Source organism: Thalassophryne amazonica, chromosome 13, assembly GCF_902500255.1.
Source record: "Thalassophryne amazonica chromosome 13, fThaAma1.1, whole genome shotgun sequence".
NCBI lineage: Eukaryota > Metazoa > Chordata > Actinopteri > Batrachoidiformes > Batrachoididae > Thalassophryne > Thalassophryne amazonica.
In genome coordinates, this window is record NC_047115.1 from 61,951,767 (window position 1) to 61,978,505 (window position 26,739).

General features: G+C 40.7%; 1 protein-coding gene across 3 annotated transcripts in view; it reads right to left on the bottom strand.

The window, feature by feature from the left end:
• Nucleotides 1-5,945: 5,945 nt before the first annotated feature.
• Nucleotides 5,946-26,739, bottom strand: part of kiaa1841 (KIAA1841 ortholog) — a 28,818-nt gene continuing 8,024 nt past the window's right edge. For 2 of the 3 annotated variants that reach the window (XM_034185141.1, XM_034185142.1), the window contains exons 4-21: nt 26,551-26,647; nt 25,207-25,445; nt 24,949-25,007; nt 22,754-22,914; nt 19,012-19,098; nt 18,761-18,871; nt 18,528-18,651; nt 17,270-17,422; nt 13,768-13,910; nt 13,592-13,688; nt 13,480-13,512; nt 13,223-13,322; nt 10,427-10,512; nt 7,820-7,848; nt 7,595-7,668; nt 7,422-7,510; nt 6,132-6,214; nt 5,946-6,027 (exon numbers count right to left, since the gene is read on the bottom strand). In XM_034185141.1, coding sequence (XP_034041032.1) covers nt 5,991-6,027; nt 6,132-6,214; nt 7,422-7,510; nt 7,595-7,668; nt 7,820-7,848; nt 10,427-10,512; nt 13,223-13,322; nt 13,480-13,512; nt 13,592-13,688; nt 13,768-13,910; nt 17,270-17,422; nt 18,528-18,651; nt 18,761-18,871; nt 19,012-19,098; nt 22,754-22,914; nt 24,949-25,007; nt 25,207-25,445; nt 26,551-26,647 — 1,802 coding nt within the window. In that variant the 3' untranslated portion in view covers nt 5,946-5,990. The remainder of the gene's footprint in view (nt 6,028-6,131; nt 6,215-7,421; nt 7,511-7,594; nt 7,669-7,819; nt 7,849-10,426; nt 10,513-13,222; nt 13,323-13,479; nt 13,513-13,591; nt 13,689-13,767; nt 13,911-17,269; nt 17,423-18,527; nt 18,652-18,760; nt 18,872-19,011; nt 19,099-22,753; nt 22,915-24,948; nt 25,008-25,206; nt 25,446-26,550; nt 26,648-26,739) is intronic. The other variant, XM_034185143.1, reaches the window with a different exon arrangement.

Genomic DNA, 26,739 nt, shown 5'->3' on the forward strand with positions numbered 1-26,739 from the left:
TTAATGTTGGATTTGACTGAAAAAAATCCAGTGAAAACAGGAATTTGGGCAAAAATTGAGAGTCTTTATGAACGTTTGCAATGTAAGCCCCAGACATGAAAATCAGCCAAAAAACGTTTTGTTCCATTTTTTGTCAGAATGGTGTTTGTTTGGTCCAAGGGCATAAGTAATGTTGGATTTCACTGAAAAACCAAGTGAAAACAGGAATTTGGCAAAAATTGTGAGTTTTTCTGAACGTTTGCGACGTAAGGCCCGGACATGAAAATTGGCCAAAAAAATTTTGTTCCATTTTTTGTCAGAATGGTGTTCATTCGGTCCAAGTGCATGAGTAATGTCAGCTTTAACTGAAAAAATGAAAATTAGCAAAAAAAAAAAATTGTTCCATTTTTTGTCAGAATGGTGTTCGTTTGCTCCCAGGGCATGAGTAATGTCGGATTTGACTGAAAAAATCCTGTGAAGACGTGAAGTTTGTCAAAAATTGTGTTTTTCTGAACGTTTGTGACGTAAGTCCCGGACATGAAAATTGGCCAAAAAAATTTTTGTTCCATTTTTTGTTAGAATGATGTTCGTTTGGTCCAAGGGCATAAGTAATGTTGGCTTTAACTGAAAAAATCCAGTGAAAACTGGAAGTTTGGCAAAAATTGCGAGTTTTTCTGAACGTTTGCGACGTAAGCCCCACACATGAAAATTGGCCCAAAAAATTTTTGTTCCATTTTTTGTCAGAATGGTGTTCATTCGGTCCAAGTGCATGAGTAATGTCTGATTTGACTCAAAAAATCCAGTGAAAATGGGAATTTAGATAGATAGATATATACTTTTAATGTCCCCATGGGGAAATTTGTCTTGGACTTCTCAAAAATCATGACCCATATAAAAATACAGAACAGGACATAAACAGTTCATAACAATAAATAAATAAAGAATAAAAATAAGTAAATAAAAAACAAATACTAAAACCTCCTAATGTGCCTGATTGTTAGCGGTGTTTACTATGATATTTGTTAAGGGCTATGATTGATATAAGAACAAATGAGTTCCTATATCTATTCAGTCTGCAATGGGGGACTCTGAAACGCCGGCCCGATGGTAGCAACTCATATTGCGTGTGCAGAACATGGGAGGGATCAGAAAGAATTCTGTCCGCTTGCTTCATCACGCAATGATCAAAAATTGACTGAGGATTGTTATACTGTTTCAGACCAATGATTTTCATTGCTGTAAGAACAAGGTAGTTTAATTTTGATCTTAGGGACACAGGAAGGGTCCCAAACCAAGTGGTTATGCCATATCTTAGAATGCTTTCAAGAACTGCCTGATAAAACAGTAACATAATTTTTTGGTCGACTCCATTAAACGCAAACGTCGTAGAAAATGTTGTTGATTCAAGCGGGAACATAACCAGTCAACATGAGTGTTCCATGTAAGGGAGCTGTCTATACAGACACCAAGATATTTGTACGATTGCACCTGTGTGATTGGTTGCTGGTGTATAATTACAGGGTTGTGATTGCCAACTAACTTTGGATCAAAAATGACTTCCTCTGTCTTTTTAACATTTAAAGTAAGGTAACTGAAGTCACACCACTCAACAAACTGCCTTACTTCTGAATGACAGATATTCAAATCATCATTCTGTTGAAGCAAGCACAGAAGTGCTGAGTCGTCTGAATATTTAAAAATATAGTTCTCAGGGTGCTTGGCTGAACACTCATTAGTATATAAAGTAAAAAGGACTTTGGGCAAAAATTGCGTGTTTTTCTGAACGTTTGCGACATAAACCCCGGATATGTTCCATCATTCTCATGATCCTGTACTCCACAATTAGTACAAAGTTCATTTGACCAAACCAAGCTCTTGACTGCTACTCTATTATGAGCTCTCTCTTAAGGCCTAAGGTAATATGTGAACATTTATCAAAGGGAATATTCTAAGAAATGTCTAGGAATTCTAAGATTTTTCTTTGACTAACATCACTAGGAGCGACTTTTAGCCTAGAGTGTTTCATAGATACAGGCTCAGTTTTTTTTTTTTAATTAAATTTCATGTCATTTTTAAAATGTACTTCTATTTTGTTTCCTCTTTTAACAACTTTTTTATTGTGATTTTGTTAGATTTTATTTAGTCAAACACCTTGTACATATGATTTGAAAGTGCTATGTAAATTACTACTATTGTCATCTTTGTTATTATATTATGCTGGTCCACATACTCCAAAACAAATGTACAAAATATATAAAACTTACAATTCAAGCTGACACAATTCATATTTTTAATCACCTGTTTGTCAACAGAAAATACAGTATGAAGCTTGTTTCTTCCCTTTATTCAAGAAGGTGGTCTTTCAGTTTGAGAGCATGATTTATTCATTTTGCTCATTCTGTAAGACTTAGCATGTCTTCATTCAGGTTTTCTTCTTCTTGCTTTACAGAAGTTGGCATCCAGCTTAATGGTGCATTACTATCACCTTCTGATTCAGTGTGATTCAACAGTGCTTAAAGGACATGTTGCAAAGAATTCACAACTCCTCAGATTTTTCAATGTTTGCTGGGACTGATGTCACCCACCAAGAACTGCCAAGTGAAATGGCTTCCAGAAATATACTTGCTGACTTGCAGAGTGAGAGGTTTAATTAGCACTAAAGTAAGTCAGCGACCACTAATTGAGACATGTGTGCAGATAGACTTACAGTCACAGATACTTTGATGCTGTGTTGCTTTCTGTCTTGTAGTTTTGTTTTTACAGACTACTGCAAGGGGTCTCATGTACAAAGACTTGAGTCTATTTCCTACTGAAACATGGCATACACCAAAACCCAGAAACTGGCGTAAGCACAAAAATATTCAGCTGCGTGTGTAGGTATGGATCCAAGCACGTTCGGTTTGTACCTCCTAATGTGTGGAAATGAGCGCACATGCACACATAGTGCAGCAGATAAGTGACTATTTACTGAGGGATCCTTCAAATGGTGATGCAAGCACCAAATTTGGCACACATACTACTTAGACATTACTCTTTAAAAAATGCCGGGTACCCACATGAACTTTCAATAGGCAACCAAGAAGGGGTCATTTGAAGTATTACACAGGGTCAAAATTTAAAAATGCTCCAATCATATTGAAATGTATTCCATATTATTTGTCTGATGATAAAGATTCCAAAAAAGTATAGTTTGGACTATCTGTGAATGAATGTTCCAGAGTTATGGGGTAAAAACAGCAAGAACAGTGACAAAGGTCAATTTCAATTTGTACGGGGTCAAAAGTTAAAGTTGCTCCAACTTTGGTAAAAAGTGATGCAAATTATTAGTTGGGTGAATACGGTTTTAAAAAGGAATAGTTTGCATCATGTATCATGCTTAGTTATCATGTTACAGGGTAGCATATGTCACATGTCATAGAATCCAATGGATGCTGATATTGTTTAACCTTTACTTTGCAAACCAAGCACGCAACAGTCAAAACTATTCCATTTATTAATCCTATTAGCTCAACCAGTAATTTGCACCACTTTTTTTTTTACCAAAATTGGAGCAACTTTAACTTTTGACCCCTGTTCAAACTGAAATTGACCTTTCTCAGTGTTCTTGCTGTTTTTACCCCATAACTCTGGAACATTCATTCACAGATAGTCCAAACTATACCTTTTTGGAATCTTTATGATCAGACAAATAATATGGAATACCTTTCAATATGATTGGAGAATTTTTAAATTTTGACCCCTTCTTGGCCACCTATTGAAAGGTCACGTGGGTACCCGGCGTTTTTAAAAGAGTAATGATTTAACACTTTCTCTCCACTGTATTGTCTTGATACCTGTAAATAAAGTGATGCTAAAGATGTCTATTACAAGTAATTCTAGACCACTCTTGGTCATTTTTAATGTTTAAAAACTGGAAAATATGCAAGATTGTAAAGTTTATCACCTATACCTAAAAAAACGATGTGTCCCAAATCCACACAAGACAATGAACGCATCGCAGTATCGCCGCATGAAAATGATGCAGGTCGCTCATTTTACAGGGTGCCAGCAGTTATTGTGCATCAAGAAGTGGAGTGTTATGAGCTTTTTAAGTGACACACAGTGAGACCTGGCTCAGCAGATCTGAAGGAAGCTTTAATATGGACACAACCAAACAGACCGCCCGTAAATCCAAATCCAAAGCCACCCGGAAGAGCACGCCGGCTACCAGTGGTGTGAAGAAGCCTCGCCGTTACAGGCCCGGCACTGTGGCACTCAGCCGCTACCAGAAACCACTGAGCTGCTGATCCACAAGCTGTCCTTCCAGCACCTGGTGAGAGAAATCGCTCAGGACTTCAAGGCCGACCTCCGCTTTCAGAGTTCCATTGTGATGCTCTGCAGGAGGCCAGCGAGGCACCTGGTCGGCAGCTTGTGGATCAGCAGCTCGGTGGATTTCTGGTAGCAGTGGATCTCTCTCAGCGCCTCAGTTTCGGGCTTGTAACGGCAAGGCTTCTTCACACCGCCGGTAGCCGGAGCACTCTTCCGGGCGGCTTTGGTGGATTTGGATTTACAGGCGGTCAACTTTGTTACATCGTCATTAAATTCACTATCCGGTACAACATACAGATCCACTGAACCAACTGCTACAGATCAATCACTGTTTACACAATAAACAGTTTTATCTTGAGGGTTTAAAGCCTCGTAATAAGCTTTCATTCTATTTTCTTTCACGCGCCAGCCGCGTAGTAAATAAACGATGGAGACAGGAGCAGAGTCATTATTTATCAAAGTACCCACGTATCCTGAAAGCAACATCATGTGAGGACTGATTGCTCTGCTGTCACTCACAATTCCACGCCCCTCTCAATCGAAGCCACGCCCTCCCACACCAGAATGGGGCCAAAAGTTTGAAACTGAAAAAATAAGATCTGAAACTGAAAAAAAGATCTGAAGGTGAAAAAAAGAAATATGAATGAAAATAAATTATTTGATCAAAAAAATTAGAGCTGAATCAAAATTTTATTTAAACTGAAAAATATATATCTTACACTTATTTTTATCTTGATAATACTTTTTAAATGATTATAAAATTCAAGAACACTGAATTTTCAGTTTCAAAATTTATTTTTTCAATCTTTTTTATTTTCAGATTACAAAACTTTTGGCCTTGATTTAGCTCCATATCAGTGGGTAAGACGTCCACCATGAGTTTCACATTCTGGTGTATCATGCAAGCGGCTAAAACTTTGCCAGGAACTAAAGACTTTCACTTCTCCATCCCATCCTCCAAACAAACTCTACATATGAGATGCACTTCAGCTGACAAAACCTTTGTGGAAGCCCGTGTATTAAATGCAGTAGACATACCTGCATCCACTGTTCAAGTAGAGTATGTGATTGGACAATATACTGCCTGTAAATATGATGGGAAATGGTGGATAGGCCTGATTAGGACAGGTCTGACCTATTTATCCTCTAACAACGCTAACACGGCCATTGTTAATGCCATTTAACGCATCACTGCACATGCTTTTATATCCACCTGTATAATTGCCAACATGTGGATGTTAATTGTTCATAAGTGTGCCTCTGATGTGCACATCACAATGATGACATCTTGTTTTCACATTCTTAACAGTTGTCAGCATCAACTCTACGTGTCAGCAGTGGACCAATAGCTGTAAAAGCATGTGTACGTCAGCCAGGATTTTTGCACTGCACATTTCCACGGTCATTTCACTTTTGATACATCTGAACATTGGAGTGGAGACGGACGTACACCACATTTTGTGCATACACATGGATTGTACATGAGGCCCCTGATGTTTAAGAGCTGCATAAGTAAATGGGGAACTGAACAGGAAGCCGCTGAGTAAGAATTATTCCAGAAAATAGGGAAGAGAGCTGATGGGCATCGTCGCTGTCAGTCAGGCTGTGACTGTGGCGCCTTAGCGAGGTCTCACTAATTCATCCAGACTCTCCTCATAGGTCCTCATGGTCATTCAAGTAGTTGCAGCTTTTTCATCGTGTTTCTATGTTGTCCGGATCTGAGTGTAGCGCATTTTAGATCTAAAAGATCAGAAATTAAAAAGAGGAAAAAAAAGAAGAAAAAAGGTCAGTAACATGACATGAGAGGTGTGTGTGGCTGTGTGTATGAAAGACGAGGGCAGCACCTCGGTGTCTTCTCTAAATTTGGCCTTTGTTGAGCTGCATTCTTAAATTGTGCTTCCAGCCTTGAATAGATTCCCCCTGCAGGCTGAAAAACAAATAAACACACGCAGAGTTAACTACAAAAACAACCGGACACGAGGCAGCTGCAGAATCTGGAAGAACAAAACATGAATTTACTCTACATATCCTGACCAAATGTAGACCAATTTCATATGACAACAGGTTTGACACACATGTACAGATCATATATTGAATATTTATTAACACGGAGATCAGAATGTGGGACAATGGCCAAGTCGCTGGGTGAACTGGGTATAAACGGCATTTCTGGATAAATGATCAATTTCAGCTGATTCTATTTGTGTGTGTGTCCTGGTGATAGTATAATGTGACCACAAGTGATGGAGCGCATGATGAAATATTCTCTACAGGGCGCTGTGCTTGCTCAAAAGAAGGGGTCACCAACACTGCTCCTGGAGATCACTGTCCCTGGAGGTTTTCCAAGTGTAACTGCTGCAACCACAGTTGATTAGTTATGTCTGGTATTTTGTAGCTCTTCATTGGCTGACTTAGTTATTAATTAGCAATAGGTAGAGTTGAAAACATGTAGGACTGGTGATCTCCAGGAACAGGGGTGGTGGCCGCTGCTCAAAAATATTATTTTGGCAGCACTGCACAATAATAATCACCACATCAGAGTGCAACAAGCACTCGTTTGTGTACCAAAAAGGTCGAACTTGTGATTTTGTGTTTGGAAATTTTGTTACCTTATGATGTGCCCAGTTAGAGGTTACAAGTTCTGTGGTCACACATCCAAAATCTCTGCCACCCTGGATCAGTTTGTGCTGCTGCACAGTTTCTACTATGAGACTACTCAGTAATTAGAACGGAGTTCACTATATGTTCAATAAGGGGTTCATGTTTACTTACAAACAGAGTGGGCCGGCAGACTTAAAAGAGCAATGTAGCTCTCCAAACATGTAAAACCATAAAGGACATCATGTTTGAGACGTGATGTTCTTGATAGTGTGAAGTGGGTCTGATGAACCAGTGAGGTCTGACTTTCAAGAGTCAGGTCACTTAACCCATTCACGCCAAATTCAACAGGAGATACACTGGTCGGACCCGGGTCAAGCAGGGTGTCCTAAACACAGGCCTTCTGTCCCATAATGGTCCTTTCAAATGGACCACAGACACGGGTTTGACACCTTTTCAGTCTGAAAGGGTTATTAGTTCCAACATCCCAATGCAAAAACAATTTCCTCTGTGACTGACAGATTTATGACACTGACCTCCTTTGTCTCCTTGGATTTGCTCTGTTCCTGATCTCCAAACCTCATCTTGGTCAGGTAGCCGATGATCTCCACCATGCGGCGCTGGTCTGTTTCACAAACATTGATGTCAACATGGCAAGAATAGATTTTCTCTGCTGTGAAATCAAAACTCTTTAATTGGTGGACCTTACCTTCTTCTCTTTGAGCGTCCTGGTTGTACCTCAAGGAGCGTGAACTGTCCCACTTACTTTTCTGAACGCTCACACTACAAACCACACAGCAGAGACAAACTAAATAAACTCTCAGCCCACACATGCAATAAACTATTTAGTGCCTATTTCAATTTGGCATTCACCCACGTGACGGCTGTGGAAGCATGTGCATGAGGAGCGTGCACTTTATACACATTAACTCACGTGAAAGGTGTGCTGTCTCTTGACTGTGACTGAGGAAAGGAAAATCAGATTAAGACAAAAAAGAGACTTCAGTACACAGAAATGTCAAACGTGCACTGTTCTGTGACATAAAGCAGTAAGATTACTAATTCTGTGTACCCATAACCCAGTACTCTTCAGCCTGGGAGGAGTTGGTTTTGGGGGTTATTTAATATGGTTGTAATACATGCATGAATGTAATTACTGGATTAAGGTGTTTTGTTGTATGTTTTGTTTTTTGCAACAAGATAAAAACAAAGGTATTCTTTGCAAACGTCATCACATAAACATGGATTCATCGAGATGATTGCTGCCTGTGAAATCGTAACTAAATGTATCATAATGCAATCACAACTTTTAAAAATGTGTGTGTCATTTTTAATCAGTATCACAAAGTTGTGATAGTGATTGTTTTGTATCACAAACCAATGTTACAGCCGTTATCATAAATGTTACTATTGCGATAATCAGTACAATAGCAGAACAGACTGCACAGAAGCTTAAGTTGAGTTTCCTGTGCAGTTTTTTTCTGCTGCTGTAATAATTATTCGGGAAGTGATTGGCTGACTCAGAATCCATTGACAGACTTTTACAACCCCTGGCAATAATTATGGAATCACCGGCCTCGGAGGATGTTCATTCAGTTGTTTAATTTTGTAGAAAAAAGCAGATCACAGACATGACAAAACTAAAGTCATTTCAAATGGCAACTGTCTGGCTTTAAGAAACACTATAAGAAATCAGGAAAAAAAATTGGGGCAGTCAGTAACGGTTACTTTTTTAGACCAAGCAGAGGGAAAAAAATATGGACTCACTCAACTCTGAGGAAAAAATTATGGAATCACCCTGTAAATTTTCATCCCCAAAACTAACACCTGCATCAAATCAGATCTGCTCGTTAGTCTACATCTAAAAAGGAGTGATCACACCTTGGAGAGCTGTTGCACCAAGTGGACTGACATGAATCATGGCTCCAACACAAGAGATGTCAATTGAAACAAAGGAGAGGATTATCAAACTCTTACAAGAGGGTAAATCATCACGCAATGTTGCAAAAGATGTTGGTTGTTCAGTCAGCTGTGTCTAAACTCTGGACCAAATACAAACAACATGGGAAGGTTGTTAAAGGCAAACATACTGGTAGACCAAGGAAGACATCAAAGCATCAAGACAGAAAACTTAAAGCAATATGTCTCAAAAATCGAAAATGCACAACAAAACAAATGAGGAATGAATGGGAGGAAACTGGAGTCAACGTCTGTGACCGAACTGTAAGAAACCACCTAAAGGAAATGGGATTTACATACAGAAATGCTAAATGAAAGCCATCATTAACACCTAAACAGAAAAAAACAAGGTTACAATGGGCTAAGGAAAAGCAATCGTGGACTGTGGATGACTGGATGAAAGTCATATTCAGTAATGAATCTCGAATCTGCATTGGGCAAGGTGATGATGCTGGAACTTTTGTTTGGTGCCATTCCAATGAGATTTATAAAGATGACTGCCTGAAGAGAACATGTAAATTTCCACAGTCATTGATGATATGGGGCTGCATGTCAGGTAAAGGCACTGGGGAGATGGCTGTCATTACATCATCAATAAATGCACAAGTTTACGTTGATATTTTGGACACTTTTCTTATCCCATCAATTGAAAGGATGTTTGGGGATGATGAAATCATTTTTCAAGATGATAATGCATCTTGGCATTGAGCAAAAACTGTGAAAACATTCCTTGCAAAAAGACACATAGGGTTAATGTCATGGCCTGCAAATAGTCCGGATCTTAATCCAATTGAAAATCTTTGGTGGCAGTTGAAGAAAATTGTCCATGACAAGGCTCCAACCTGCAAAGCTGATCTGGCAACAGCAATCAGAGAAAGTTGGTGCCCGATTGATCAAGAGTACTGTTTGTCACTCATTAAGTCCATGCCTCAGAGACTGCAAGCTGTTATAAAAGCCAGAGGTGGTGCAACAAAATACTAGTGATGTGTTGGAGCGTTCTTTTGTTTTTCATGATTCCATAATTTTTTCCTCAGAATTTAGTGATTCCATATTTTTTTTTCCCTCTGCTTGGTCTAAAAAAGTAACCATTACTGACTGCCACAATTTTTTTTTCCTGATTTCTTATAGTGTTTCTTAAAGCCAGAAAGTTGCCATTTGAAATGACTTTAGTTTTGTCTCATGTCTGTGATCTGCTTTTTTTCTACAAAATTAAACAACTGAATGAACATCCTCCGAGGCCGGTGATTCCATAATTTTTGCCAGGGGTTGTAGATTCATTAGTGACATCACCAACATTTAGTGTTTAAAGTTAGCTGTATGTTTGCACCTCCTGCTGTCATAATTACTACAACAATGGTAGGTATTAGTATTAACTGTGGTTACAACAAACTGTCAGGTTTCTCATTGAAAATCTGTATTAATTTAAAATAAATAAATAAATAAATAACTTTATAGAAGAAAAAAAGACCTCTACAGTGAAAAATACTCCAAGTATCAAACCGTATAAAATATTATCTAAAATGGTCCTTATCCTTAAATGAAAATAAGTAAACAACAAGCATGAATGAAACCACTAACTCACTTTTTCTGTTTTGTCTTTGCGCTGAAAGTTTGGAGAGGACACCTGCTTTTTCAGCGGCCTGTGAACTTTCTTGGCCTTTTTAGCAGCTGGAAACAAAAGTAGCAACATCATGAATGTATTGATGACATCTGTTGCCACCTACTGTCCAAAGTCAGTACGTGTTTCATTTCCCATCACTAATGTTCAGCTGGCTGGACAAAAAAGAAAAAGAAAAACCTGATGTAATGAAACTGGTGCGTGACGCTGCTATAAACAGTCACGTTTCATCCCTTTATTTATTTTTTTTAATCATTCAAGGTACAACACCAGCTTAATGACATCTTCTCCCACCATGACAAGCCGAAAAACATACTACAGTAAAATTCACAGTTCACAGACAGGGAATGAAATACAAACTATGGCGCCCTATGGTAAATCTGTGTGGAGCAGACGTCCGCGAGATGTCTTGTAAATTACTCCAGAGATATTATCAGGTTATAAAAATAGTGTTTTCAGTTTTAGACGCGTTTACTTCTCACTAGCTTTTACAGAATATGTGAGAAACATGTTATATTTACACAGAAAAGCAGCAGTTCTGGAGCAGATTCTGCCTTGTTGAATTATCAGCCGCAGAAAGACCAGCCAGTGACGTCACTCAACTCAACTTTATTTATAGAGCACTTTCGAATTGCCAAAACTGAAACAAAGTGCTGTACATGAAGGTCATAAAAACAACAAAACAACCCAACAACAATAAACAAGCAAAACAACTAAAACAGAGCAAGTCTCATATTGTGTTAAAAGCCAGTGAATAAAAGTGGGCTTTAAGATTGCTTTTAACAACAGACAGTGAAGAGGTCTGCCCAATGTGCAAAGGCAGATCATTCCAAATTTTTGGAGCTGCAACAGAAAATGATCAATCCCGTCTGAGCGTTCGCTTGGACCTTGGTACGTCAAGAAGCACCTGATCAGCTGACCGGAGGCAACATGCAGGGGCGTAGAGGTGAAGTAGCTCAGTGAGGTAGGGCGGGGCAAGGCCATTTAAAGATTTAAAAACAAATAAAAGAATCTTAAAATGAAATGAACTCTAAAGTGTACAGGCAGCCAGTGGAGGGAGGCCAGGATAGGTGTGATGTGCTCCCTCTTTCGTACTCCAGTTAGTAGATGAGTGGCAGCGTTCTGAACTAACTGGGGACGTGCAAGGAAGATCTGGCTAACTCCAAAATAAAGTGCATTACAGTAATCCAGTCGAGAGGTAATGAAGGCATGAATTACTGTTTCAAAGTGCTGATGTGCAATGAAGGGCTTCACCTTTGCAAGCTGCCTAAGGTGAAAGAAACTAGACCTAACTACTGCACTAATTTGGCAATCCAATTTAAAGTCGCTATCCATCTTAAAACCCAAAATAGTGACAGTACTCTTTCCATAAGCTGCCAATGGACCCAAATCAACAGGGGAGGGTACACAGGAGCTGCTAGGGCCAAACACAATCACCTCTGTTTTCTTATTAAAATTTTGGAAAATTAGGGCCATCCAGGCCTTAATATCCTCAAGACATGACAGCAGAGGTTTAAGAGAAAAGGCATCACTTTTCTTCAGGAAAAGTCATCAGCATAACAATGAAAAGTGACACCATGTTTTCTGGGGATAGACCCTAGGGCAGGGGTGGCCAGGTTCGGTCCTCGAGAGCCACATTCCTGACACTCTTAGTTGTCTCCCTGCTCCAACACACTTGAATCCAAGGAAAGGCTCATTAAAAGTCTGCTAACGAGTCTTTCATTGGATTCAGGTGTGTTGGAGCAAGGAGACAACTAAGAGTGTCAGGAAGGTGGCTCTCGAGGACCGAACTTGGTCACCCCTGCCCTAGGGGAAGCATATACAGAGAGAAAAGCAAGGGTCCTAAAACTGAACCCTGTGGGACCCCGTGTAAAAGTGGAGCGGAGGATTCACAAACCCCAAGACCAATACTCATAGTCCGGTCTGCTAAATAGGACTGGAACCAGTCCAGGGCACTACCACCAATGCCCACTAGATGCTACAGACGATTTAACAAGATACTGTGGTCTACAGTGTCAAAGGCAGCAGTCAGGTCAAGCATGACAAGAACAACATAGTTGCCACTATCATTCTAAAAAGGGCAGTTTCCATGTTATGCAACATTTTAAAACCAGACTGAAAAACCTCCATGATGTTGTGTTCATGGAGGAAGGTTTCTAGTTGTGCACAGACATTTTTTCCAGAATTTTAGAAACAAATGACAGCTTGGAGATTGGCCTGAAATTTGTTAATACTGTGCTGTCAAGCAGCAGAGGTTGCATTACTGCGTGTTTGAAGCTTACAGGGACAACACCAGAGGACAGGCTGCTATTTATGGTCAGAACGGATTGCCCTAAGGTAGGAAAAACCTTTAAACAAGTGGGGAGGGATCACATCATGAGGGGAACCTGATGGTTTTATGTGGGCCACCACATCCTCTAACAGACTCTGACAGTGACAGACTCACTGTTAGAGACAATTTATGGTTTGAGCCTCTAAATTTTCTACAAAGTTAGTCTGGAATCCTGTAATGCAAGTCGCAGCTTGAAAGGTCACATTTTATTGAGGATATTCTGATAAAGCCTGATGAATCATCACAAATAAATTTATCGATAACATCTGAAATGTGCAGCTGCATCATCGGCATGTGCATAAAAACAAGAGTACAAACATTAAAATGGGGCAGATGAACCACAATAACACTTTCAATATTTGCCCCTCTCACACAGAACCTTTGCTGTAATTCCTGACAGACTGCCTGTGATCCGGGACAAACTCTACCTTGTTTCTTGGACAGCTCCTCTTCATCTCCCACCTCGTCTTCAGTCACCTCTGAGCCCGTGGTGTACTCCTCGTCCTCCGACAGCAGAGACTGTTGCCTCTAAAAAGGCCAAAGGTCACACAAGCACGGCTTAGCTGGCCGACAAATACGACGCCACTGACAGCTGATGTGCACAAAAATGCTTCAACAACATGCATGTGTCAATAATGTGGAACATAAGCAGATACAGTGCAGGAAATGAGAGAAAATGTCCTACCAGTTGTAGACTCCAATTTTTCAAAAGCGAAAACTGGTCAAAAATAGAAGATGAAGTCAAAACCAGAAGAAAACAAGAGACAGACGCAGAGAGAGAACAAAGAGAGGCTTACAGCACTGGTGTCTGCTCTCAGAGGCCCCAGCAGAGTTGGCTCCAAGAGAACGTCACAGTCCTGAACCTTCTCAGTGCTGGAACGACACTCCGCAGCTCTGACACACAAACACAACAAACAGCTCTCAAAAACACAAAGGAAAGGCAGCAATTGTGAAACGAGGAGCGAAGACTCACCGGTCTTCTTTCAGTACATTGGACAAACACACGGTGTCTCTGTGAAGCAACAGGTCATTGAGGACTCTAGTCTGAGCTGAGGTCACCTCATCACCGTTGTCCTCATCAGGGAGACTAACTATGTGGTCTCTCATCTTACAGCCCTGAACAGATAAAAGCACTATAGCAGAAAGAGGTTTTTGGGTTGTTTTTTTTTTTTGTTTTTTTTTACAATTCACTCAGTAGCTAAATTCAATGGACAACTTGTATGGTGGAGCAGTAGTTAGCAGCCTTGCTTCTCAGCAAGACGGTCCAGGGCCATGCCCCATTGTCCATGTACATATGAAGTTGTGTCAGGAAGGACATTTGGTGTAAAACCTCTGCTGTGTGACAATCCCAAGAAAAGGAAAAAGCCAAAAGAAAGTAGCTTGACTACATCAGTGCTTCTAAAGGGCAGCAACAGTTAATGTGACCTTCTTATCGCACAAGGGACCATGTACCAAAGGCATCCAGTCGTCACCTTAGGTCACTGGTTAGAGTCCAAGTCTCAAAAAGAAGAGCCTTTATCGTGACTGTACATATACTCAACAAAAATATAAACGCAACACTTTTGGTTTTGCTCCCATTTTGTATGAGATGAACTCAAAGATCTAAAACTTTTTCCACATACACAATATCACCATTTCCCTCAAATATTGTTCACAAACCAGTTGAAATCTGTGATAGTGAGCACTTCTCCTTTGCTGAGATAATCCATCCCACCTCACAGGTGTGCCATACCAAGATGCTGATTAGACACCATGATTAGTGCACATGTGTGCCTTAGACTGCCCACAATAAAAGGCCACTCTGAAAGGTGCAGTTTTATCACACAGCACAATGCCACAGATGTCGCAAGATTTGAGGGAGCGTGCAATTGGCATGCTGACAGCAGGAATGTCAACCAGAGCTGTTGCTCGTGTATTGAATGTTCATGTCTCTACCATAAGCTGTCTCCAAAGGCGTTTCAGAGAATTTGGCAGTACATCCAACCAGCCTCACAACCGCAGACCACGTGTAACCACACCAGCCCAGGACCTCCACATCCAGCATGTTCACCTCCAAGATCGTCTGAGACCAGCCACTCGGACAGCTGCTGGAACAATCGATTTGCATAACCAAAGAATTTCTGCACAAACTGTCAGAAACCGTCTCAGGGAAGCGCATCTGCATGCTCGTCATCCTCATCGGGGTCTCGACCTGACTCCAGTTCGTCGTCGTAACCGACTTGAGTGGGCAAATGCTCACATTCGCTGGCGTTTGGCACGTTGGAGAGGTGTTCTCTTCACGGATGATGCGAAAGAGATGTGTTGCACTGCATGAGGCAAATGGTGGTCCCACCAGATACTGCTGGTATCCCCCCCCCAGTAAAACAAAACTGCACCTTTCAGAGTGGCCTTTTATTGTGGACAGTCTAAGGCACACCTGTGCACTAATCATGGTGTCTAATCAGCATCTTGATATGGCACACCTGTGAGGTGGGATGGATTATCTCAGCAAAGGAGAAGTGCTCACTATCACAGATTTAGACTGGTTTGTGAACAATATTTGAGGGAAATGGTGATATTGTGTATGTGGAAAAAGTTTTAGATCTTTGAGTTCATCTCATACAAAATGGGAGCAAAACCAAAAGTGTTGCGCTTATATTTTTGTTGAGTATATATACATGCATACAATACAATAAGACAGGCAGACCCAGGGAAGCAGGACCTTAAAGACTTGGATCTTTGTTCTCCTGCAAAGATATTGGCATTTCCAAATATCTCTGTCCAGCAACCTCATGATTCCATAAGTGCTGCACAGGTGTCTCTTGATCTCAAAGGCCGAGGACTTAGAGACATGGATGTCACTGTTGAGATAAGTGAATGTCTCTACAAGTTCAAGACTTTCAACACATAAGCCCCTTTCCCACCGGGGCCAATGTAGAGTTGTATACTGCTATGTACCGACTTCGTTGAGTTTAAGCAGCTCTAAGCCAAGTTTTTGCTCTCCTACACAGCACTATGCTGAGGGGTACGCGAGGTGGAGGCAAAAAATTAAATGCTTAATTTTTTCAGCGTAGAGCACTGACTGCAGAAAGTTCTCAGTTTTCAAGCAAGTCTACGCAACATTCCACTACTGTATGTAAATCTACACAACACTGCACTACTGTACACCAAGCCTCCGCAATTCTACACGCCAGGGCGAAAAATCCTTTCAGGTTTTTTAACAGTACATACCACACTGATAGATTTTATCCATCCTGCTGGACTTTGCTGGCAGTGAAGCTTCAAAACCATGGAAGACTAAAAGGCGGGCGAAGCTTCCACGTTCAGAGGACATGTCCATGTCCACCATCCACCCCTCACGGATGGATTGTGTGCACCATCGTGCTGCAGCTTTCTTTCACCTACAAGTTCTCTCAAGATTGTGGCAAGTTAAATAAAGTCCATTAACTTCTGCTCACAGACCGATCGCCAACGAGAGGACATGTCCACGTCCAATATAGCTCCTCACTGATGGATGGCCAGTGACAGGACATGCCCGCCGTCCACTCCTCATGGATGAAACTTGTGCGCGATTGCCAGCTGCCGCTCTGTGGTACTTGCACCTTCTTAAGTCCTCTCACGATTGTGGCACATTAATAAAGTCCATTAACTCCTGGAAATAATGTATTCTGACTTTTTCCAATGTATCAGATCCATCTGCGTGTCCAGACAGTCTGTAGAGTCATGGAGCCAAACGTCTCACCCTCTGCATGCAAGGTTCTCTCTCTCTCTCCACACACAACTATGCAGCCATGTCAAGGCAGCAGCTTGTGTCCCGCTGTATGTCTGAAAACATGAGTGCCATTTGCTTTTCATGTAGAGAATGGAGCGCATTTCCACAATGCCAAAAGAACCCTAAAAGTAGGCAGGAGTGGACTGTGAGAGGCAGAAAAATTGCAGCGATGGCTACATATGTGGCTGTAAGCATACAGTAAGCAACCATACTCAACTGTAAGCAAGATTAGCAATGCAACCATACACCATCACACACCAGCCTACGCAGGAGCTATGCCAAATCTGCACAATTTTCCAGCATATGCCATACGCATCACAACACAACTGTACACAAGCCTGGTGTGAAAGGAGCTATATAAATACACTTCTGATGGCCAATTCCAGGAAGTAAAAGTCTGAATCTTAATCCAGGACAATGGCAAAACCAGACACTCCTCAATGAGCTTCTCAGGTCCTGCCATCAGTGTTATCTGCTGATTCCACAAAAATCACAGCATTGTTCGCAAAGTCATTGTCAGCAAACCTCGCCAACAAAAGCACCTTAGGGCTCCAACTAATAATTATTTTTAGAATCAATTAATCAGGCAATTATTTTAATTATTAGATTAGTTGTTCGGTCCATAAAATGTCAAAAAATGGTATAAAAAAAAAAAAAAAAAGCCAATCAATGTTATCAAGAGCCCATGATGACTCTCAAGATGATAGTATGTGTGTATATGTACCTTGGGCATACCAGATGGGTCAAATCGAAGAACCCTCTGTTTGCAGCATGGATACATCCCACCACCATGCCAACCTTTCTCTCCAGCCATGCCAGGGTACAAAACACGGTCTGGGTGGTACTTGCAATGTGTCAGCTCTGCACACAGAAACACCTACACAGAGACGCACACCAACCCATTCTTTACATCTGGTTGAACACACCACTGGCCATCATTAAGCTCATGGAAGCTTTCCTCAGTAGTCTGCTTTGTACACCATCACTGTTTTTGATGTGAGCCTCCTCTAAACAAAACAAATACACGCACAAAAAACTGGATGTAAAAGTGACCATTTATACATTAAAGGCTTTGCCTGAAGCCTGTTGGCTCCATGTATGCCTGATCCCATCAGATCTCAGAAGATAAGGAATGCATGTCCCAATGAGTACTTAGATGGGAGACCTCTTAGGAAGAGCATCCACCAAAAAACTTGTGTCAAATACCAATATGGATCTGTACTGGATCCACTGTGGGGACGTTGAACTAATATGCACAGTTGAAAGACAACATCATAAAGGGTTTGCTTACTTCTACTGACTTTTGGTTGTTGCATTCAGTTTTTTCTTTGGAGCTTATATTTTCAGTATCATCTTTCTAAAGCAGTGATTTTCAAACTGAATCTAAAATCCTTATCACCTCAGCCCTTTTTTTCCTTTTCCCCTATTACTGACAGTAACACAATTGTTATATTTTTATCCGAGGCCAACAAATGGCCATCAGATATTGTGAAGACCTGGCGTCCGTCCGTCCGTCTGTCTGTGTACAGCATAAGTCCAGTTCTATTACTGCCACAGTCTTCAAATTCACAGGGAATATTTCTGGGACACAGACCTTGGGCAAGTTTGAAGATGGCTAACCTTGACATATTTTAAGAGGTATTAATAAACACTTCTAAAACCGAAAACGCCATTTTTGGAACCTAATAACACCTCTGAACTTATTTTGCGGACGTTAGCATGGTGACGTTACAGGTGGAAGATAATTTGTCTCATTAATACCTGCAAATGCACAGAGGGTGATCTACAAATATTCCTTGATTTGCATAACTTCTACTTTTGTCAAAAGCTCATGTGCACACACACGCAAAGCCTCCTGCAGACGGTGTTAAAACGTAAACATTGTTTTTGCTTGACTGATTAACAGAGGGGCTTCATTGAACATGTACAAATTGATGTAAGACAACAGGATCTTAATAATTAATACAGCTGAGAGTACAAACCTGTTGGCATCTGGAGCAGGTAAGGTAGTTGATTGTTCCCCAGATTCTCCAGTACACCAGAACCCACGACTTGAGCTCCTCGTACAGGCTGCCGAGATACTCGTGCACATCCCAGCTCTTCTGTCTGAAATCACTCACACACACACACACACACACACACATATGACCAGAAACACAGGTTTATACAGCAGATTGTTCTGAAGTGGTGCCTTGTTGAATGTCTGCTCTAATACCGTATGTGCATATAGATTATCTCTCCTCGAGCATCAACACTGATTTTTCCTGGAATACAAGAAATCTTCCTCTCAGTGTCTGTGGTCAGCAGCTTAAGGCACAGACCACACCTGTACGGAGATAAGACATAGCCTGCTCACCAGAATGCCTCTTTTATGCATAAAATTGTCATGCAGGAAGGTTTTTCCAGGCAGTTGTGATCAGGCAGCATTTCATTCTGAAGAAAGAAACACTGAATCTTTCTTCTCACCTGTAGAGAGTTGAGGCGTTTCCTGGTGAATCTTTGCTCTTGTAGCCAGGATCGAAAAGATGTTCAATTTTCTTCTGGAACAATTTGCTTTGAGGGTGAAACAATAAAGGATTATTAACCGAGCAAGAGGTCTGTACAAGGAATCATCAGACCGAGGTGTTGACAGTGCGAAAAACACAGAGGTCTGATATCCCCGTACAGACCGAGCAAGTGAGGTTAAAGGACATGTCGCACCCAAATCATAACAATTTAGCTTTATGCTGTTAGTGACCATCCGAAGATCCACCAAGATTACTTTGTGCACTTTCGTGACCAGTTTCAAAGTATAAGGCATTTGCAGCAAACAACTACGGAGACTTCTAAAAACAAAGTACTCGTGAGTACATGACAGGTGATGTAGTTATTAGAAGCATCCCAGAGTGTGCTTCAATGGAATGTAGCTGTTAACATTAAGAACTGAGGCACAGATTAATTCCAAAGTTGACATAAGTGTGATTTCATGTTATGATGACTCATTTTTAAGTGAAAACTGTAAAAGCAGCAGTTCTGAGAAGGTTTCGGGCACCTGCATCCATGAGCCATAAACGCAGCCTGTCAATAACAGTCTCTGCTTCAGGATCAGTTTTGTGCACGATTAATTATGAGTGTTGCTATCAAGACATTCACAGAGACATTCATGTCTACAGCGGCAGGAGCTGCTGCCCATCTCATCAGTTGCACAGCGCGCACACACACACACACTCCAGCTCCAAATTCAAACTCTCCCAAAGTAAAAAAGCTTGCAGCAAAACACAAAAGGTGGAAAATCCTGGAAATGCCAGACTTAGATTTATCTCCAAATGTAAACTCCACATGATCAAAGCCCCCACGCATGCGCGCACGATCGCCGACTGCAGCTCCACCTTTAGTTCTCTCACGATTGTGGCACGTTAAGTAAAGTCCATTAACTCCTGGAAATAATGTTTTCTGAGTTTTTCCAATGTAACAAATCCATCTCTGTGTCAGGAAGTCTGTTTAAAAACAGCATCATGGAGATGTCCCCCGTCCATGTACACAGCTTCAGTAAACCAGCATCCACAAAAACACCACATGATCACACTTCAGGTTCCAAAATCCAACACTCTGAAAACGTTAATAGTTTCAGGGTGAAATGTGTCCTCTTCTGCCTGTAAATCCTCTGTAAATCTGAGCCATCACTTTCAAATGAAAGCTCAGAAGCTTTGTTTTCAGATGGAGCAGGTTTGTTTCCCTCTGTCTGTCATTGGGATGTTTCTGCTCATTCTAAAACGTACGTCATGTGCCGAAAAATGCAGAGACTTGCAGAGTGAGACATTTTCCAGAAATGCACCTGCTAACACTCAGTGTGAGGGTAATTAAAATACATCAGCAATCACGAATTTTTAGCACGTGTGCGGAGAGACTTACAATCATGAGTACTTTTATGTTGTCTTGCTAACTGGGATGTTACAAAACGTGTGACATGTCCTTTAATAATTTCTTTATTATATGCCCATTATATATATATATATATATATATATATATATATATATATATATATATATATATATATATATATATATATATATATATATATACACACACACACTCAACAAAAATATAAACGCAACACTTTTGGTTTTGCTCCCATTTTGTATGAGATGAACTCAAAGATCTAAAACTTTTTCCACATACACAATATCACCATTTCCCTCAAATATTGTTCACAAACCAGTCTAAATCTGTGATAGTGAGCACTTCTCCTTTGCTGAGATAATCCATCCCACCTCACAGGTGTGCCACATCAAGATGCTGATTAGACACCATGATTAGTGCACAGGTGTGCCTTAGACTGTCCACAATAAAAGGCCACTCTGAAAGGTGCAGTTTTGTTTTATTGCGGGGGATACCAGTCAGTATCTGGTGTGACCACCATTTGCCTCATGCAGTGCAACACATCTCCTTCGCATAGAGTTGATCAGGTTGTCAATTGTGGCCTGTGGAATGTTGGTCCACTCCTCTTCAATGGCTGTGTGAAGTTGCTGGATATTGGCAGGAACTGGTACACGCTGTTGTATACGCCGGTCCAGAGCATCCCAAACATGCTCAATGGGTGACATGTCTGGTGAGTATGCCGGCCATGCAAGAACTGGGACATTTTCAGCTTCCAAGAATTGTGTACAGATCCTTGCAACATGGGGCCATGCATTATCCTGCTGCAACATGAGGTGATGTTCCTGGATGTATGGCACAACAATGGGCCTCAGGATCTCGTCACGGTATCTCTGTGCATTCAAAATGCCATCAATAAAATGCACCTGTGTTCTTCATCCATAACAGACGCCTGCCCATACCATAACCCCACCGCCACCATGGGCCACTCGATCCACAACACTGACATCAGAAAACTGCTCACCCACACGACGCCACACACGCTGTCTGTCATCTGCCCTGAACAGTGTGAACCGGGATTCATCCATGAAGAGAACACCTCTCCAACGTGCCAAACGCCAGCGAATGTGAGCATTTGCCCACTCAAGTCGGTTATGACGACGAACTGGAGTCAGGTCGAGACCCCGATGAGGACGACGAGTATGCAGATGAGCTTCCCTGAGACGGTTTCTGACAGTTTGTGCAGAAATTCTTTGGTTATGCAAACCGATTGTTTCAGCAGCTGTCCGAGTGGCTGGTCTCAGACGATCTTGGAGGTGAGCATGCTGGATGTGGAGGTCCTGGGCTGGTGTGGTTACACGTGGTCTGTGGTTGTGAGGCTGGTTGGATGTATTGCCAAATTCTCTGAAACGCCTTTGGAGACGGCTTATGGTAGAGAAATGAACATTCAATACATGAGCAACAGCTCTGGTTGACATTCCTGCTGTCAGCATGCCAATTGCACGCTCCCTCAAATCTTGCGACATCTGTGGCATTGTGCTGTGTGATAAAACTGCACCTTTCAGAGTGGCCTTTTATTGTGGGCAGTCTAAGGCACACCTGTGCACTAATCATGGTGTCTAATCAGCATCTTGATATGGCACACCTGTGAGGTGGGATGGATTATCTCAGCAAAGGAGAAGTGATCACTATCACAGATTTAGACTGGTTTGTGAACAATATTTGAGGGAAATGGTGATATTGTGTATGTGGAAAAAGTTTTAGATCTCTGAGTTCATCTCATACAAAATGGGAGCAAAACCAAAAGTGTTGCGTTTATATTTTTGTTGAGTGTATATATATATATATATATATATATATATATATATATATATATACATATATATACACACACACAAATTGACAGTATCGCCCAAATATGCTGCTGACGGTGTTGGGCTCCTTTGCTTTGTTCATCTCCAGGTCCGGTCGTTAGCTGGTAAGCTTTCAATCTGTGTGTCTTTTCCAGTGCTGAATATATATTTATGGAGTATGTTCATGTCTAACTTGGTTTTTCTAATCGTGTTTTTAGCTTCATGGTTTGTAACGAAAATACGTGTTGTGGACCGACTGTCATTGTAACTGGTCCAATATGGGGAAAATATCCGACTGGTAATCAGCCAATCAGAGCACGTAGCGTTGCAGCCATATAATAAACGGTTTTATTACACAACCAAACTCAAACACAGCAAATTAAACACCATCTTGCTTTATGTGAAATACTTTTGATAAAAGTCTGGTGTCAAACATTAGCAACACTCTGAAGCTTTAAAGTGAACTTTCCTTCACTGTGTTTTGTTTTTGTTTTTTTACCTTTTGAACTTGTCCTTTTTGTCCCTGATGTCGTCTGCCTCATTGTGGTTGAAGAGCTCAGCGATCCGCGTGGCCAGGTTGCTGTTAATACAGTTCATGTTGCAAGGCGTGGCCACAATCACACTCATGTGTTTGTGACAGTACTGAATGCACTCCTCCACCTGAGCACAACAAAATGATGTACAACTCTCTTTAGCTCACTCAGTTAAAATAAATTTCATTACAACTGCCTCCAGACATTACTGGAAGATGTTTGCCATTTATTGGGAGCAGTTGTTGAAAATGTAATTTCTGAGGGCAAACATATACAAACACTCATGCAACACAAATGCAACTGAACTTTATCCATTCAGCTCTTGTTTTCCCTACTTTCAGAGAGATTTCAAACCTCCAAAACTTCCATTTGCAAGCAGCTGATGTTTAAAATGTTGATACATCAGTCGGGTCCGTATCCACGAAGCAACTCAAAGCCCTCTCAAAGAGCTCCTAACTTAACCTAAAACTTCCTGGCAAGGAATCTTAGCCTAAGAAGGAGCCAGCAGGTGTCTGAGAGCAATGAGGGGACAGAAACTCCTATCTTCGTGAGGAGGCGAGGTTAACCCCGTTGCTAGGAATGACGCAGTCCTCTAAGAGCTGTGATTGGTTGTTATGGTTGTTAAAGGGGAGGAGAAATAAAAAGAAAAGAAATGTGCTCCACCCTCCAAATCATGAATGGACATTGAAATCAACCAATCATATAACCTGAACTGCATTAAGACGTGTAATCATGAGGATAACTTTGTTATGATGATGAAACTCAGCAAATTAAATTGCTACACAGCTTGAAAATGTTTGAGCATACCTCATTCACATGCCAAATATCTAATATATCCAAATATCTATATCTATTAATAATACCGATAACAAAAAATAATGACAATATTAACAGTGTGTATATGATAACAAGAATCTAAACAATCTATAAATACATTAAGACAGTACATTAACATAAAATAATTACGTAGATCAAGCCGGTAGCATGTTACTGAATCACTGTCACCCTACATACGGAGAATATCTCTGCTTCCTCTGTCTTTTCTGCCATCTTCTCTGCTTAAGACACTCTTGGGCTTCTTCAAAGTCCTCCTTCCTCCTCTTACCAGTTTGGAACCCTAGGAGTTCTCTTAAGGCCTAAGGTGCTTTGCGGACAACTTTCATCTTACCAAGAAAAAATTCTAAGAAATGGCTAAGAATTCAAGGAATTCTAAAATTTTGTCTTAGAATAACGTCACTAGGAGCTGTTTATAGCCTTAGGCTGCTTTATGGATACAGACCCAGATTTCTTGCAACTCTTAACAGCTGAGTATAAGATGTTCTTCACAGAGGTGACACCATGGCAACACAAGTGTTACGAAGCTAAAAAGCATTTTAATTTCCAGTAGTTATTGTGACTTCTCACACAATCCATGTGAAAAGATACAACATAAAATATTCTAAACTCGTAAAAAAGACCTCCCCAAAATTCAAGACCTTATAAACAGCATTTTAAACATTAATATAACAGCCAATATTTGTTTTAAATGTAAAGATCTAGTGTTGTTAATGACATCCAGCACAGACTCTGTGTGTGCTGCAATCTGAGCCTTGTTCCTTGTTTTCATAGCCAGATCAGTCACACGTGCACATTTAATGAATGCGAATCCCACTATGTAAAGCAGGTACTCCCCGCCTCCCTGCATTTATAAAGAGACAGTCGTGACCACACACAGCACTGTGCGTGCACAATGGTGGAGAGTGGTGACTTTCCTCGTGGTCAAACTAGAATCAAGATAGTTTGGGCTTTTCCTACATGGAAAAGGTGCACAGGATAATGAACCTGACCAGCCAGTATAATCTCTCTTTTGCATTATCTCTGAACCATGAAGCGGAAAATTTGGACCACTTCTAACACATGTACACGCAGTTGAAACTACCCTGAAGGCCTGTAAAAAGGCACTCTAATCCAAATCTATCACCAGCTGCCATTGTTGACAATATTTCATTACAAACCTATGCTATTTTGGACTTTTCATTACACTTCATATCCTATAGGTGGCAGTGCTGTATATCTCAAACACCCACTATACTTTTGAGAATGTCTAAAATTCTGTGTCAAATTGTATTGTCTCCCCAATAGACAAGAAAAACAAGCGCTTGAACCATATCACAACACTTACTAATGTATCCATCTTCAAGAACTCGGAGGAGATCAGGATTGAGATCACATTGCTGGGCTCTGTAACCAACAAACACCCCGTAACCCAACCATAAACAAACACACAAACGTAGAACATACAGCCAGTGACCCGACAAAAACAAATCACAAGATAATCAAGCACAGTCACACAAACTGGAACTCTAAGTAACAGCTCAGGCATTTCCACGTGTATTAATATGATGACGGTTACTGTTGAGCAGACTGTCCAGGATTTTACCGAGCCTCGGTTTGTCTTTGCTTCGCTCTCCTGTGGAGTTCCTCCTCACGTAGTTCATGAGCCACTCAAAGATTTGCACGTCACAGTGGACAGAGATGTCAACCTCCTCCCACCTCTGAGTGTCCACAGACAGATACTCAGCAAAGTAGCGCATCTCTTTCACGAGAAGGTCTCTGGGACACGTGAAGTCCTGCTTCAGGTTCTTGGCCTCGTCACACACGTGGATCACCATGTTAGGACTGTACAGGAAAAAAATGAACAGATGTAAGTTCCTTTCCAAATCAAGGATGTTATTTCTGTTTGCAAACAAAGAGGACTTTCTTTTATCCATCCTGCACTTGATGTTTGAGGTCGAGCACTTAATGATGACATTCTCCCTTTCCATGCACCTTTTGAACATGTGATATTTCATCTGAACCACTACGCGACGTCTGCAAAAATTGAATTAGCCTTCTGAACCCCAAAGTAGTTTCTGCGCATTTTTTTCCTGTCATGTTTTTTTACTTACCACATGCCAGTTTTTCACTGCACCTGCCAGTCCTGCACCTCTATGGAAATGTACCATCATGGCTACATGTAGGTAGAGTTAAAAAATAACTGTATTTTGTCCAGTATAACACAGTTATAAGTTCACAGAACATATGCACAAACATAAGATAAACATAATATAAACACAAGTTCAATTTCTTTGATATTTTACAAAACTAAAAAAAAAGTGTGGGGGGGTCAATATAAGCATTTTTTTTCCCCAAATGTACACAAGTGTTACCAATATTGGAAAAGAAAAAGTGGCTGCACATGCTATACATGTACCGTAAAGTTTCCTCTTTGCACTAGCCAGCAATTTATTCTATTACCTGATTTTTTTGTCATATGACTGTTTATCGCCGTCAACTTATTTAAACCTTCACAACTGTGCTGATGAGAAGTTAATCTTTTGTTTTTAACAAAATCTAAATAGAGCAGTTTGCTTTTGGAAGATTTTGAAATGAGATGTGTACAATAAAGTGATTTACAGTGAGGCCAATAAGTATTTGACCCACAAAATCAACAGTGGATCAAATACTCATTTGCCTCACTGTAGATGAAATGCCACTATTTTAAGTTTAGATTTGGTCACTTTCCTGATAGAAGTGCTGAGTGAACAATTAGTTCAAGAACTCTGAGAAATTTGAAAACACAAAGATGATTCCTAATTCGCGGGAGGTTTTTGGGGTTTAAATGAATAAAGCAAAGAATCATGTTAAGATAGCAAGTATCAAGTAGTCACAATGTCTTAGCAGTATTTCAGAGAAATAAAGTGCCAATCTTTGCAGACACAGTGGATGAGTGTTCCAAACTTACTCTCGTGGCTTCTGAGGCTTGTCAATTCCTTCTGCTGAGAGTCTTTTCTCTTTCTTGTCCACAACACCAAATCTTCCTGACAGTGTCGACCTAGAACCTGATGATACAGATGCAAATACAGACAGACAGCAGATACAGACAGCACCTGTCCTGTATATTTTTGCTCTTTGTAAAGTTACCGTATTTTCC